The sequence below is a fragment of the Euphorbia lathyris genome, chromosome 7 (genome assembly GCF_963576675.1).
Source record: "Euphorbia lathyris chromosome 7, ddEupLath1.1, whole genome shotgun sequence".
Lineage (NCBI taxonomy): Eukaryota > Viridiplantae > Streptophyta > Magnoliopsida > Malpighiales > Euphorbiaceae > Euphorbia > Euphorbia lathyris.
Window position 1 is genome coordinate 61205710 of NC_088916.1, and position 16959 is coordinate 61222668.

Sequence of the window (16959 nt, forward strand, 5' to 3'; positions counted from 1 at the left end):
GATTATGTTAAGTCGCATATAGCGAGACGTTCGTTTTACTTGTACATGTCGAGTTAACTCTTAATAGATAGGTTAAGTGAAATCTCTATTTCAAGTCTTAAGCTGTCACTTTGCAAGGATTTAGAGTCAAGTCTTCCATAAGCGATCTTTGGACATATCTCCCATTTATCAGGAGTGACAAATGCTCAATCCAATGTTAACTATTTTGCAATTACTTCTTGTGATACCCAACGCCTGCCTGCACACACCCCAGAGTCATCTCTGTTATGGATCGTGTTTGAACAGAGTCAAAGTATCACATTCCATAATCCAGAATCACTAATTAACATTTCTTCGAGTCTGAGGATTACTTATACCTATTAATACCAATGTGATGAATAGGTGACATAGGATAAATCCATCTATCATGTCATCTCAAGTCGGGTCCCCAATCCTAATGAACTCCTTCACTGGATCCATGTAACTGTCCAGATATCCATATATCTGAAACTTGTGAGATCAACTCTCTGTCTCGATAGAAAACATTGTTACACGCAAGTCTCCACAGTATTATATCAATCCCTATTCAAAACATATTACTAGACTTAGGGTGGTTTTAAGTTTATTAGTTTATTATAATGTTTTGTCTCACTTCATGCTTGTATGAACATTTTATAATCACTTTAAATAAACTCAAAGATTTCCTTTTATTAGACTTATTTAGTTCTTAAAAGTAATTGCCTTTATATAGTTTGGAAAACCATATCTTATTAAAACAAATGACATAAAAGAACAATTCATTTACTGAAGGAAAATAGGCAAACGTTTGGCAGCGGAAATATAAAATTTTTAACCTATTTCCTTTAACCAAGATCCGTTAATCGTTATTTCATATAAAGAGGGATAGAAGGAAATACCTTTTGAAGTTCTATCTACTGTTGCAATCGAAGTGCCCTCAACTCTTACTCCAAGTTCACGAGCACAAAACAAAAACACAATTCAAACAAAGATTAGAACTCAACCGTATAATAGCAACCAAACCAGATTGCCTCTAATTAATCAACACAAGATCAAGGAATAAAAGAAAGAGATGAAAATTGATTGATCGGAAGCAAGCAGTGAACGATGATCCACTACAGTAGGGGGTCGAAATTCACTGTCTCCGGGATAGCTAGGCTGGCCGAAATTTACAATTAAGGGGGGGTATATATAGCCTCTTCCATCTAAACCCTAGTCAGATAGAATTAGGTTACTGAATAAGAATTTAATTTGGAATAAAATTCTTATTGTTATTATCTATAATTATATTTAAATATAAAAATAATAATAACTTATTGATAAGATAATAATATAAGCAATTTAATCTCATTAAACCTCCTAACTTATTTATCCTATAATTAATTTAATTCATAATCATAATCTAATTATAATTGTTTGAATTAAATCAATTCCTTTGTGTATTTAATACACTAAATTCGCCCCCCTATACTACTGGGTCTTAGTGGACTCAGTTGGGCTTCCGTCAATTAATTAACATATGTTTCTCTTTTGGGTTCCAAGTCTTATGTGTGACCCATTAGGTTCTTATTGCTTCTAGCCGTATACAACTATTAAATTAATTTTCTCAGAATTATATTTAATCTTTGTATAACGGAATGAGTACGCGAACTGTGATTGGCAGATCCGAAACATTCCCCCAGAGCTATAAGAAGACAGGTTGATTCTGTCATTGACCTTTCCGTATTAGTTACAGTATAATTCGATCCTTCATCAACTACATCCGTGAACAGACTCTTATGACTATGGGTAATGTCAAGTCACATATAGCGAGACGTTCGTTTTACTTGTACAGGCTGAGTTAACTCCAATTAGATAGGTTAAGTGAAATCTGCATTTCAAGTCTTAAGCTATCACCTTGCAAGGATTTAGAGTTAAGTCTTCCACAAGCGATCCTTGGACGTATCTCCCATTTATCAGGAGTGACAAATGCTCAATCCAATGTATAACTATCATGCAATTACTTCATGTGATACCCAATGTCTGCCGTACACACCCCAGAGTCATCCCTGTTATGGATCGTGTTACAACAGGATCAAAGCATCACATTCCATAATCCAGAATCACTAATTAACATTCCTTTGAGTCTTAGGATTACTTATACCTATTAATACCAATGAGATGAACATGTGACAAGGATAAATCTACCCATTCTGTTATCTCAAGTCGGGTCCCCAATCCTAATGAACCCCTTTCATTGGATCTATGTAACTGTCCAGATATCTGCATATCTGAAGCTTGTGAGATCAGCTCTCTGTCTCGACAGAAAACATTGTTACATGCAAGTCTCAACAGTGTTATGTCAATCTCTATTCAATACATATCACTTGACTTGGGATGGCTTTAAGTTTATTAGTTTATTATAATGTTTCGTCTTACTTAATGCTTGTATGAACACTTTATAATCACTTTAAATAAACTTAGGGATTTCCTTTTATTAGACTTATTTAGTTCTTTAAAAGAGGTTGCCTTTATACAGTTATGAAACCATATCTCATTAACACAAATGACATAAAGAACAATTCATTTACATTAGGTTTATATCCTGAACAATTGTCTATAGGACACTAAACCCCAACATTTACAACTGGTTTATATCCTAGAACAATTGACTATAAGACACTAAATCCCAACATAAATACCCAATATGTTCACTCGACAACGAAAAAGAGGGAGGAGAGGTACACTCATCATCAAAAGATAACCACAATCTCCCTGAGATCAATATGAGAAGTCAAGATGTGACCACTCAAGAGAACCTTACAGTCACTAGAAGACCAAGAAATAGTCCAAGGATGAGGCAAACCGATAAAGAGTGAAAGAAACACACTCAATATCTTTCCCCTTTTATACTACTCAGAAGGCAAATGAATCGACGGACGTCATTATTACTAACAAGAAATGATTAAAGAGCATTAGATGCTCCTGATATGCTCCCTCAAAAATAGAAAAACGACAACATGTGGCAAGATAGAAGTGAACCGTCTTCAATTGGAAAGACACCCAAAAATCATTAAAAAAAACGCGTTCTGACAGCCACATTAATAAGTAGGCTAATCGACAGGAAAATCAGCCTTCAGGAGCTCAAACAACCTCCTTATCAGTCCCTCATTTTTCAAAAAATCCAAAAAATCCAAAAAATCTTCGATATCAAATCCCCCTCCTTCAACTTATCAGGAATTAGCAAGTACAAAGCCCCTGAAACCAATGTTTTCTCATCCTAAAGAACAACAAGTTAGACTCGGATGGGAGGACATTTGATATCAGACAAATATAACTCTGACACGTGGCGTCTAAGAGGCCCGAACCAACTCTCGGAGATAGAGATCATGTGACATCTCCTCAATGAAATAGAGCAGTACGACTGCATATCAAAAAGCTTAGTTCGAGAAGTCTCACTATACCCAATCAAGGTTCCAGTTGTTACCATGACCATACCTGATCCCGAGAATCACAGGTCTAGTGGGCTTGAGGAATATCAGGCCTCGATATCTGGGCGTACTTTCTCACCCCACTCCTCAACTCATAATTATCTTCTATAGCCCGAAATCAGTATAAATAGAGTAAGCTCAGTTCAAGGTACATAAATTCATTCATTCTATTAAGCTTACATTACAACTGTTATATACTGATTGTAATAATCCTCCAGTCTTTTTATAAACTGATTTAGACATCAGAACGAATTAGCCGGATAACGACGCCCCTTTGACCTTGTTTTTGTGCAATCACGGGTTGACCTTGTGTAATCAATATCTTCGCCTTTGTCCTTGTAAAATATCATTTTCCGTCCAAAAATTCATTTGTTAATAACTTTCTAAAATTTACCACATCAAAGTAAGTATATCTCTAGTGATTGGGTATTACAAAGTACTATATTTCTAGTGATTGGGCACTACATTAAGTTAGTAAGTGATGCCTTTAAAAACTGATGATTTAGAACGTGTAGATGCATATATTTAAGCCTGCAGTTTTGGTTAATATGATACCTCATTTACTTTTTTCGGAAAGGTAGTTAGATTGGTTGGCCACATATAATCATGTCACCTAATGATTCAATTTCCCATCACAACACAATAACTTTGATTTTCAACTAAAGTTATATAATTGCATTAAGACTTATAACCATTTTCATTTTCTTTTCAAATTAATTATTTTTCAGTTATATAAAAAGTACAATTAAGAGATGAGCTAAATGTGAAAAGTTAAAAATTGAGAAAACAACAAAGCATAAATTGATGGACAAATATTAAAAAAAAAAAAAATTATGGAGCAATGAATAAAATGAATAATGATGGATAAGGTCGAATTTTGTTTATTGTTTTTCGGAGAAGTATAATATATTCTTAGCATAAAAAAAGATGGAATTAAATTTTTAATGCTTTCAATTTAGGGTACTATTGGCTTAAATATATAGTTTTAGATTTTGATTAAAACTTAAAATGAAACTCTTAAATAAATTTAGAGCGGAGATATGGGATATGGGGTTATGATACCGTTCTGATAGTTGCTAATGTCCATCCCTTCATCTTTATTTAGAGGATGCAACTCATCAAATGAAGAAATGAGCATTAGAGGAAAAATATCGTTTTGTTTGGAATTTTGAGGATTCAACGAACTGGAGGGATTTTGACCGAATACTTGATCGGATTCCGGTTCGACCAGTCGAATCGGCCGATTATGTCCGAACCTGGTAACACTGGTAATATCCCAAGAGATGAAGGATTGTACACATATCATTAAGCTCTCGGTGACTAGAAAATATAATTTTTAACCAGAAAAAATTCGTTTAACAAGCCGTTATTCATTTTATCCGCATTTAAGATTGGCATAACAGTTTAAAAATAATTTTTTTTATACTTATGATGTGGTTAGAGAGAAATTATAAAAACTTTATTTCAAACTGCAAAACATATAATTTCAGACATAAATGAAATAAATGCTATATTAATCCAACTTTATCTTTCTAACTAACTTTATATTTATAACTAACTAATTTGGTCAACATATATGATTAATGTGAAAATGAAATTTAAGAATGGTTAGGGGGTTAGAATGGTATTTGCCAAATTTTATCCATTGGGGGAAATTTGAGCTTATGGTAATAATGATTATGGCGAAAAGTGAAGGAAATTCTGGAGTGAAACCGAAGCAAAACCAAGCGAGAGAAAAGACAAGAAAGGGGGGAATAAAGGGGTAATGATTTTTATGATGGAGTAAAGAGGAAAAAGGAGTTTGAAAACTTTGGATTCTTTGTGGATGAAATTGTAATTTGTAAGAAGAAGAGCAGCTACAGTCCAATGAATTCACGGGTCCATACCCTTTCTTTCCCGTTCTCTCAAAGTTTCATGTGCCTCTAATTAGTAATTATTATCCGTTTGTTGCAATGTCCCTCTCAATCTGCCCTTTGGAGATTCATTTCTTATCAATTTAATTTCCATTTCTACATCTTTTTTTAACAGAATACTATCAATTCGGATTGTCATACCAATTATAATCGTGCCGTTTTAAATATATTTTATATAAATTATATATTATAATTAATAATAATATTAACCATGTTGTGTATTAGCCGAACTCTGGGACTTAGGATCTGTTTGACTACTTGTTGTTTGCTGTTCATGTTTGCTGTTATGGTTTATTGTTTGCCTTTAGAAAAAGCTGCTTTTCCAAAAAGCAGAGATTCTCTGCTTTTGTAAAAAACTACTTTTCAGCGGTAAAAGGCAAACAAAAAGTGTCTAACCAAACACCTAATGTAACGATCCGGTCCGGAGTGGGTGGCACCGGGGTAAGAAGGCTTGAGCAAGGAGCGGCCCTAAGGGATGACGATGGGGGCAGGAATGAACTGAATCCCACATCGGAAATTGAGAGGGAGTGATTGAGGCTTATTAGTAAGATGAGAATCCAATACATGCAGACGCGTTTTAAAGCCGTGAGGCCCAATGTGTTGGAATTGGGCTAGAGCGGACAATATCTACATGGTATTGGACCAGGGTTACACCTAAAATTCTGCATTTTAAAGTGAAAAGGCAAACAGAAGATGAAAAGCATGTAGCCAAATACCCCCTTAAAATGGCTTGGGATAGAGGTTAAGGAAGGGTCCAAGTGGAGCTTGATTCATAGACTGTACTGGCGATGATACATGGGGAGACTGGCAAGCACCACCGATTAGCATGGCTGTTGACGAGATGTCGAACTTCGCAGGGTTATTTCCATTGGGTAATCACGAGTGTGATGCGCCTCTTGTAGGGCTCTAGGCTATTCTTCGTTGGGAACGGTTTGGCCGACACTCACATAGAATAGATCGTTAATTAGTTTTTTTTTTCTTTTTGGGTTTCAGCCTTCGCATTACCAAAAAAAAAAAGGATAAATTACATTTATGCTCCTCAAACTATAATGATACTAACATTATAATCCTTAAATTACATTGTTGGAATTGGGCTAGAGCGGACAATATCTACATGGTATTGGACCAGGGTGTTACACCTAAAATTCTGCATTTTAAAGTGAAAAGGCAAACAGAAGATGAAAAGCATGTAGCCAAATACCCCCTTAAAATGGCTTGGGATAGAGGTTAAGGAAGGGTCCAAGTGGAGCTTGATTCATAGACTGTACTGGCGATGATACATGGGGAGACTGGCAAGCACCACCGATTAGCATGGCTGTTGACGAGATGTCGAACTTCGCAGGGTTATTTCCATTGGGTAATCACGAGTGTGATGCGCCTCTTATAGGGCTCTAGGCTATTCTTCGTTGGGAACGGTTTGGCCGACACTCACATAGAATAGATCGTTAATTAGTTTTTTTTTTCTTTTTGGGTTTCAGCTTTCGCATTACCAAAAAAAAAAGGATAAATTACATTTATGCTCCTTAAACTATAATGATACTAACATTATAATCTTTAAATTACATTTCTTGTTATATGAATAATTGAGTTTCTTCTATGGTTATTTGTTTTTGATAAAGTAAGCTTTACTTTGTTTTTTCTACAATTGGATGAGCTTACTTTGTCAAAGTAAACATAGTCTAACCCTTGAAACTATATTACTACACTATTAAAGTCAAAATCAACAACAACAAAAAAATCCGCAATAAAAATTATTTATCAAAATAATGAGGGTAAACTAAATATTTGACCATAAACTTATTTATTTCATAATTTCATTTATTCTTTTTTTATTAATTTGGAGTTTTTTTTTTTTTTGAATGCTATTAATTTGGAGTCTTATATATTATAAGAATGGAAAGTCAATTGGTATGTGAAGGAATAAAATTAGGGGACAAAAACATTAGTAAGATTAGAGTTAAGACTTAAGAGGCCATAACAGTATTTTAGCCGTTGGGCATAGTAGAAATTAGCAATTAGTGGTGTCTTTTTGCAGTCTAACCCATCTAATTGGATGACTTTTTTTTTTTTTTTTTTTTTTTTTTTCTCTTGACCAGTGAAAGTGCACTTTTGATGGGCCAAATTGTGAGGCTTTAGGTTGTGTTTGTGCTTGCTACTATTTTCATGATAAGAATGAGTGACCAATTAGCTAAGTTTTGTTCTGAAATAATATCAATAATTATTTTTTCATTTTTTTTAGAAAATTATTTTTCCATTTTAATCGAACATTTTTATTTTACTATTTGATATAAAGAAGCAAAGAAAACAAAACTACATAAAAAAAACCAAACAAATAGAAATTAAATATATATAATTCATATCTAAATTAATATTGAGTTTATACTTTATAAATTCTTTTATATATATATATAGATAGATTAGATTTGTTTATAGACCGGGTTCGGATAAACTTGACGGGTTTACAATTACAAATGTTCAGCCCAAACCCAACCAAGTGCACTGTTAATTAGGTAAAAGATTCGGGTTCGAAAATCAAATCTCAACAAATTCAAACTCGTATAAATCCATTTCAAAAAAATAATTTTTTTGAAATTTATGCTTAAAAAAACTAAAATTATAACAAAGTAACTTAACAAAAATATATTTATTTCTTTTTAAATTATATCATATAAAAATATATATAATATAATATTTTAATATTACTATACATAATTAATAATCAATATTAATATAATAGGTCCGACGAGCTCGAGCTTATTTTATTCACCTTAAACCTGGTCCAAAAAATGGATGGATTTGTGCAGAACTTGACCTAATGTAACTTTACCTTGTCCAATTTGATGATCGAATGGATGTATGGATTTATAAAGAGGTATAACAAATCATATCTAAATAATTAGAGATGCAGATAATCTGTCAACCAGTTTATTGATGACATTAGTATTAATCAGTCTATTAGAACTGGTTAATCATTTTTCAGTCAGGATTTGTCAATTAGTTTTGTGCTGCCTTATAAATAAATTGAGTTTTTTTACATAAACATCATAAATGATAATAACATTTTCACTTTAATCAAATTGATAATTTTTATTTGTATTATATCAAATAGATTCATTTTTAGGGCTTTCTACGTGAATATCATGATTAACTAAAAAATTATAATAAAATCAGATTATCAAACTTAATTCTGGAAATGTTATTATTTTCTATATATAACAAATAAAGTGTGCTTTTACACCTTAATTTAAAACTTCTAAACCCCAATTCATAAATCCTAAACTTCAGACAATATATCTTAGATTCTTAATTTATAAACTCCAATTCTTAAAATCAATTAAAAGTAATAATTTAATTAATTTGACATAATTTAAAATTGGAACTTGATATAGTTGTAGATAGTTTTTTCAAATGTAAATTTGTACGTAAATTTCCCAGAAAGGGGGCCAAAACCGCTTTATTCCTGGCTGATTTTCTTCGGTCCAATATTGGATTGGGCTTGTCTATTTTAAATATGGGCCGAATGATAATACCATTGCACAGAGATTGCGCCACGTGGAATGGGTATCTTGATGGAAAACGCTCTCAACTGACTAGTGGTTGACGTAAGAAGCTGACCCACATATCCAAATCCCAACTGTACTCAGAAACGCCGGGGGTTTCGATTTCTTGGCGGTCTTTCTTTCACCTCCTAACCTCCATTTCCAAAAACCAGTTGAAAATTGAAGAACTATAAAAACGAAGTAGAAATGCCATTAGCGGCTTCTGTTCCTCGTCTCCACACACCGTTTCTCTGCTTTCCTCTTAAAACTTTTACTGCTTCCTCTGTATCCTCCTTCAAATCTTCGAGAAATCAACGCTCGCCGGCTTCTTATCCATGCATCAGAGCTGTTGATCTTGACCAAAACACGGTCTTCCTCCGTCTTCCTCCTTATGTTTTTGAATTTGTATTTGTTTTTGAAGTATTGTTGATCTGGATGTGTTTTGCTATAATCAGATAGTTGCAATAGCTGTTGGAGTTGTAAGCGTTGCAATTGGGATAGGTGTTCCTGTCTTCTACGAAACTCAAATTGATAATGCTGTAAGTTAGTTCTTCCACTGTTTAACAGTTCTATGTTTTCTAATTGAATTTAATTGTCGAATTCTTGTGCCTATTTGTGATTTAATTATACTGCAGGCAAAGCGAGATAATACTCAGCCATGCTTTCCTTGCAACGGTTCTGGTGCTCGTAAGTCCAAAACCATCAGATTATTTATTTTTGACATAAATGCCAAAACGCATATTTTGTCACAAGTTGCTTATAACTTGTTTGGATAGCCATAGAGTTAGAGGTATTGGAATCTCAATTCCGACTATCCATGCTTTCCTATGCACAACTGGTTAATACTGTTAATCTGATGGGATTTTTAAAGCGAGTGATTTCTTTTCGTCAGTCATGTGTTCAATTCCCTAAGGAAGAATGTAATTGCTTGTAGTAGTAACTAGAAACCTCTAGGTGTACCTCATTGCCAAACAGTGTGGAAAAGTTATGATTGCATGGCTGATTTGATTTCGAAGTATTGTGATTTCTAAATGCCACGGTTAAGACTTTATTTAGATAGATTTCAATTGATAATTGCAATCAGAAAGCATGTTAGAATTTTCTTGACATGGTGTGGCAAAAAGACATGTGGCTTCTCACAGTACTGTATGTGAACCACCTAGAAAAAGGTTCTAATTCAAGCAGCTGGTAGAGAAATTATGTAAGCTTACTCCTTTAGGCTCCATCAGTTGCTTTTTTCTTTTATGTTATGTTTTCCTGTCATGCATGCCTAGAGATCTGTCTTTTCTGCACTATTATAGCCTTGTCTTATAGGTTTGGTTTGCTTGATTCATATTGCTATCAAGATGTGATACATGCTTAGTACATTGTTGTTTTTGTGCAATGAAATTGAATGAGTCTAGATACTACTTTTTTTTTTTTTTATCCAATCTTGAGGGTAGACGCTTCACAAAACAATGGTACCCAAATAGATTGAGGGACCCAATATTATTTCCAGGGTTCAGGCTTTCCTTGTTCAAACTCAGCAGGAAACCACTTTTTAAGCTCTACTTCCGGATAAATTGCATGCATAGCCTTCTGAAGTTCAAAACCGGATATTATGGCTCCTGAACTTTGAACTTTGCACTTTACTAATATATTGGCCATTTTACCATTCATCAAGATGATCACTTATTGGAATAGAGCTGATGGAAGTTATAGTCTAAGCAACTTTCATTCTTGAATTTTCTGGTTTTGAGGTCAATTAGTTGTTGTTTGGTTAGAAGAGAAAATGTGCTTATTTAGAGAGACTAGGCTCAGAAAAAGGTGATTTGGAAATCGAAAACGGCGATTTCATGAGAAATGTGGTTCTAAACAACTATATTTCTTGAATCATAGGTCATTGTGACTTGGTCAATGGTAAAAAGGGATAGTATGTTAGAAGTGCAAAGTTGAGAGGCCATGGGTGTATTTTACCCTTTACTCCCAAATATTTGGGCAAGATGACTACCAATTCCAAAATTTTCATTTGTAAATACACATAGGAGAGCTGATTATGCAAATGCACAACCCTGTGACAACAAAATGGTACGGTACATGCTGCATTACACTGAGAAGGCAAAAATTGCACATAGGATCAAATTTCTCAACGATGACAGTGAAAACGACAGGAGGATGGAAACTTAACTATATTTCTCATGTATTTTGTAACTTTGTTCTGTTTCTTACCCATTTGCTGGTTTCTCCAGAGAAATGTAGATTTTGCACTGGAACTGGCTCAGTGACAGTAGAGCTTGGTGCAGATGATAAAGAAGTATCCAGATGCATCAATTGTGATGGTGCTGGTTCTTTGACATGCACGACGTGTCAAGGTTCCGGGATACAACCCCGATATCTTGATCGCAGGTATGAATATGTGATTTCTCACAAACTCCATGATCATATAAATACAAATTTTCTGCCAAACTTGACTTATGATCAATGCATCATTATCATTCACTATAACCATTAGAACTAGAAGATGGGAGTCATAGAATGAGATGTCGAATCGTAGGAAAGGAATTGCTACCTACAACTTTATTTTATTGCTCACACGAGTTTATATTTGGTTTCAAACAGAGAGTTCAAGGATGATGATTGAACTAGTTCAGAAGGAGAGGCAGCAATTTTGGATTTAGTTCAATGGGATATGAGATAAATACTTTCTTGGTCGACGCCTAAATGTAAATTCATTTAGTTGTTTATTCTTTCAGTTGATGGAGACGGTTAACTGATTGTATTTAATCGTTCTTTATGGGCAAACTTCTTTTTCCAGCTTTAACGTTATGTTTGCACTTTTGCTTTGTTCAAGAAAAGGGCTGTTTGGGATTACTTAAGGTGCTCAAAATAAAAAATCCTTTTTGATCTTCTCCGCGTAGGTCTCCTGAATTTTTTTTAGTCTCTTGGATGTTTTTTTTGGCCGTCTAGACAGTGCCTAAGCCACCTTAAACACGGTAGTTGTCTAGGCAACAATTAGAACAAAAAACTTTATGGTTTTGAATTTTATTGCTTTATTATTTTTTACTTGTTCTAATTATTTTAATAAGATTGTTTTTTAATGATATATGTTACAAATAAATATATATGATTTTTTTATATTAAATTTTTTTATATTGTTTTTTTAATTGAATTTATATAAAAAATTATTTATCCACATATAAAAAGTATAACACAGATTCAATTAATCTCAAAAGTTATGTCCTTCTGACAATTTGATGGAAACAAGAAAACTTTCCCTTTTCTTTTTTTCTATTTTAACAATGAGTGAGATTTGAAATATTTAATTTGAGCGTCTTAAAACCTTTAAGTATAAACTAATTTTTATAGTTGGTGTTTATATATGTGATAAAGGATCAATTCTTTTTGGGGTAATTTAATATTTATATTTTTTTAGCATAGATTATAATTTTAGCTTATGATTAAATGTATTTAATTAATTTGGTCTTTCAACAAAATAAAAATAAAAAAGAATATAAAAAAAGAATATAAAAACAGAATAAGAGAATAAGAAAAAAGAGAAAAAGAAAAATGAAAGAGCCAAAACACATATGGAAAATGTGAGCAGTTTTTTAAGCAAACACGACCAGTGACTTCAACTACAAAATCAGGCATTAATTCGAATATATTTTGATTCGATTCCAAGAACATTTGAAAGTTCAGGATCTTAACTTTCAAACGACATCTTATGGGCATCAAACAAACTCGTATTGAAGTCAGAAGACTCTGTCAAAAATTGCTGTTATCTAGAATTAAGCTTTAGACAGAATGTTTGGGGAGGTCGACACAGCGTGTCCCCCAAGTGACACGGCGTGCCAGGTTAAACGTCAGTAATTCTTACGCTTGCTTGGGGCGTGTTGCTGGTTTCGACGCAATTGGATCTTTTCTTTGGATCCGTGTCCGAAATACCCTCATCAATATCTAGATAGAACTCTGATAGTACCATATAAAATCTCTAACAATAGTTGGTTTATGATGAAAAAATTAAAACATGCGTACAATGCTAATAAAGAAAGTGACCAATATATGATAAAGTCCATTTTCTTTCAACTCATTGCTTAGAGTGTGATTTTGCTTAAAAAAATTGTCTTATAATAATTTGGTTTTTAATTTGATGTTGAAATTAAATTAATTTAAAATAACTAAACTAGTTAGTCATATATGGAAAAGGTTTAATGTATTACGAACTCTGAACTTACGTTGCCCTTTAAATCTATCAAGAGATATTATTAATTTTTTAATTCATATGATTGAATAAGAAAGGTTTTGGATAAATGGGGATGTAGTAATCCCTTTAAGCATATTTACCTAATAATTAGTTGTGAGCAAATGATAAAACTAATAAATCACTTTAAATAAATTTAATTCTTAATTTGCCAATTAGTTTAGCAAATTAGTTTTTAGAACATTCAAAGATAGTAATGTATTAAACCTAAAAGCAATTCACCAATCATATAAGGCTAATTTAATTCTACTCTTATTTGACATTAAATTATTGTAGTAGTAGTGCAAGAATTTAATAATATGATTAAACAGATGTCTTTTATAGTTTAAAAAAAAACAGATGTATTTTATATACAGTATGTAGAAATTTATATGAAATTGACATTTATAATAAAAAATATATATAGATAATATGTTGAGAGCCTGTACATGAATAAAAAAACAATTTAAAAAAGCTACTATAATCGATCAAAAATTTGAAAAGCTATTCATCCCTTCCCTTCCCTCCCCACAAAAGCTACTATAGACTTTGGATTTGGGTTCTCCTCCTATTGCTCACCATATCCTCTGGTTTCAGCGTTGCTATTCTTTCCTCCTTCAATTCTCCAATCAGAATCTTTCTCCTAAAATCTGGATTTGTTGGGTTTTTCAACTGATACAGCAGTGGCCTGTATTTGTTATTTGCAATCCCCCAATTCTGATACAATGTAGACTCGACCGCCGTCGCAACTCCAATTGGATCGCACGAGCTCAGTTGCTTCCCATCTCTTTCTTCTTTGAATACCAAATTCAAACCCTCAAAAATTTGTTGCCTCATGTTGTTGCGGAAAGAATCAACATCAAGTTGCTTTGGAGGAGGCTGAGGCTGCTTCAAGTTACTCGCCTTATGTTTCTGTAGAAGTTTAGTGAGGAGTTTCTTCTTTGGAGGAGGATGCGAAACAACTTTCCTTGTCTTCGCCTTTGGATTCTGATTAGCGATATTAGGGTTTTGAAGTGGTTTCACGTCTGATCGGCTATACAGTTGGCGTTTCCATTTCGTCAAAACACGATCAGCACAATCTCTAATCGCTTGGTTTATCAGGGGATTTGAATCGAGAGAATCGACCATGCGGCCGATGTTGGTGGTGCCGATGAATTTGTTGGTAACTGGAATATGATAAAGCTTTGAGAGTGCTTTGACGCATCTATCGGTATCTGCTGTCTTCATCGCAAGATCAACCAAATCGTAAACAAGCTTCTCCATTGTAAAAGATCGAACAAGGGATGTGTCGAGATTTGAAGTTGTGAATCTTTCTAATTGAATTTAATTGTCGAATTCTTGTGCCTATTTGTGATTTAATTATACTGCAGGCAAAGCCAGATAATACTCAGCCATGCTTTCCTCGCAACGGTTCTGGTGCTCGTAAGTCCAAAACCATCAGATTATTTATTTTTGACATAAATGCCAAAACGCATATTTTGTCACAAGTTGCTTATAACTTGTTTGGATAGCCATAGAGTTAGAGGTATTGGAATCTCAATTCCGACTATCCATGCTTTCATATGCACAACTGGTTAATACTGTTAATCTGATGGGATTTTTAAAGTGAGTGATTTATTTTCGTCATTCATGTGTTCAATTCCCTAAGGAAGAATGCAATTACTAGCAGTAGTAACTATAAATTTAGATAGCATGTTAAATAAATGCCACGGTTAAGACTTTATTTAGATAGCATTCAATTGATAATTGAATTCAGAAAGCATGTTATAAATTTGCTTGACATGGTGTGGCAGTACTGTATGTGAACCACCTAGAAAAAGGTTCTAATTCAAGCAGCTGGTAGAGAAATTATGTAAGCTTACTCCTTTAGGCTCTAGCAGTTGCTTTTTTCTTTTATGTTATGTTTTCCTGTCATGCATGCCTAGAGACCTGTCTTTTCTTCACCATTATAACCTTGTCTTATAGGTTTGGTTTGCTTGATCCGTATTGCTATCAGGATGTGATACATGCTTAGTACATTGTTGTTTTTGTGCAATGAAAATGAACGAGTCCAGATACTACTTTTTTTTTTCCAATCTTGAGGATTGACGTTTCACCAAAACAATGGTACCCAAATAGATTGAGGGACCCAATATTATTTTGAGGGTTTAGGCTTTTCTTCTTCAAACTCAGCAGAAAACCACTTTTTAAGCTCTACTTCCGGATAAATTTGCATGCATAGTGTGACGTCCGGGTCAAGTCACTCCAACATGAGGCTAGGCAACGCTACTGTAGCAGCAGGCAACACGGCGCGGCACTCTGAGCAGAGAGTGTCTTCCCCCCTATAGTGTGTCTTATACCAACTCGGGACCCTCGTGCGGCAGACACTGTCCAGCCCCACTCACCACAGATTTTGAAACAGGGTCACCGAGCACAACTAGACCATCCAACCAACGAGCCAATGGTCTAGGAACATTCAAGGGGGCTGTATGAGCTTATGGTTCTCTTTTGACACGAAAGAAGTATTGCTGGTTAGGAGAATTGGCAAGGTGCCAAGTGGGCGGGTCCGCAAGAACCAGCCAGCATGGCCAGTGGGTCCACCAGCAGCCAACTCAGCCAAGTTGCTTCCTACAAGTTGGCCACTTGCTATAGCTACTCCCAAGGGTTGTGAATTACAAGCATTGCTCCAGAAGACATGGGCAAACAGAAGTGACATTATCACCACCTAGGCATTCTGAATTAGGCAAGTGGCTGGCAGGCACACATGGGCAGCCTGACTTGCTGATGTCATGTCAAACCCGACCCAAAATAAGATCAGATAAGACGGTGAGACATTACCACCGACTTATTATATAAACCAGTAGCAATATCTCTCAATTAAGGAGAAAAATCAAATCAAAAACCAAATTCTGGTTTAAAGCTAAAATGAATAACATATATCGTTTCCAGCTTAACTTTGTCATACGGAGTCCGATTAAGGCGATTCAAAAACTCCTGGAAACATAAGATAAAAATAAAGAACTTTCATTTAGGACTCCATGACAGATTCGGCCTATATCTGGTCGAAAAATGCATCTTAAGATTCAGGTGTGAATCTGATCTTCCAGCAGCACCTATATAGACAATTCTCTATATCACTAGCTCAAAGTTATGACTTAATCATAACCGATATCACACTATTTCATAAGTTCTCAACTCCAGCTAATTATAGATATACCAGTAGATAGTACAAACCAAACAAAAGGACACTGCCAAAACAAGTTATACAAGTGTCCGTATAATATCCACTTATATATACATGAACAAAATGGATGCAATACCCTAGAGACGACTTGCACCTCGTAGCTGTAACCGAACCTCGCCCTAGGATCGAGTACCCCTCTCGGTACCTTGCACTTCCTCGCCTAAAACAAAACAATAAAAACATTTGGAAAACATGAGATAAAAATCTCAATAAGAAACTATCAGCTATAAAAATCAACTTTACTTAATATAACTACATATATATACATTTATAAAGGATTTAATCAAAACCTTGTAAAACATACTCAAAACTAAAGTTCGTAATAGGATTAAGGTATTAAACCAAAAACCAAAAATATATAATCTTGTATCCATTCTTGAGTTCATCCCCTTATAATTCAAATCACAATTCACAATATATACGAGACGTCTCTTAACATTGCCTATCCCATATGGTCTTACCCAACACTTCTCTGCCATACCCAATAGGTCTTCAGACTGTGTACACATGCCATATTTCTCACTAAATATGGTCTTTGAAACTTAAATCCACCATACCGGACTACTCTCAATGGATACCAAACATTTAATTCCATATA

General features: G+C 34.2%; 1 protein-coding gene across 1 annotated transcript; it reads left to right on the forward strand.

The window, feature by feature from the left end:
• Positions 1-9017: 9017 nt before the first annotated feature.
• On the forward strand, positions 9018-11719 carry LOC136234931 (protein SPA, chloroplastic). The gene is made up of 5 exons (XM_066024422.1): positions 9018-9288; positions 9375-9458; positions 9555-9606; positions 11148-11304; positions 11518-11719. Exons 1-5 carry the CDS (start codon positions 9127-9129, stop codon positions 11537-11539), a joined length of 477 nt encoding a protein of 158 aa, XP_065880494.1. The 5' UTR covers positions 9018-9126; the 3' UTR covers positions 11540-11719.
• Positions 11720-16959: the final 5240 nt, after the last annotated feature.

What these genes read in the sequence shown, in the direction of transcription:
- LOC136234931 (XM_066024422.1), top strand. Translation starts at nt 9,127, where the DNA reads ATGCCATTAGCGGCTTCTGTTCCTCGTCTCCACACACCGTTTCTCTGC. An exon ending in TTGATCTTGACCAAAACACG is followed by an intron (nt 9,289 to 9,374) that starts GTCTTCCTCCGT and finishes TGCTATAATCAG; the next exon opens with ATAGTTGCAATAGCTGTTGG. An exon ending in TTGCAACGGTTCTGGTGCTC is followed by an intron (nt 9,607 to 11,147) that starts GTAAGTCCAAAA and finishes TGGTTTCTCCAG; the next exon opens with AGAAATGTAGATTTTGCACT.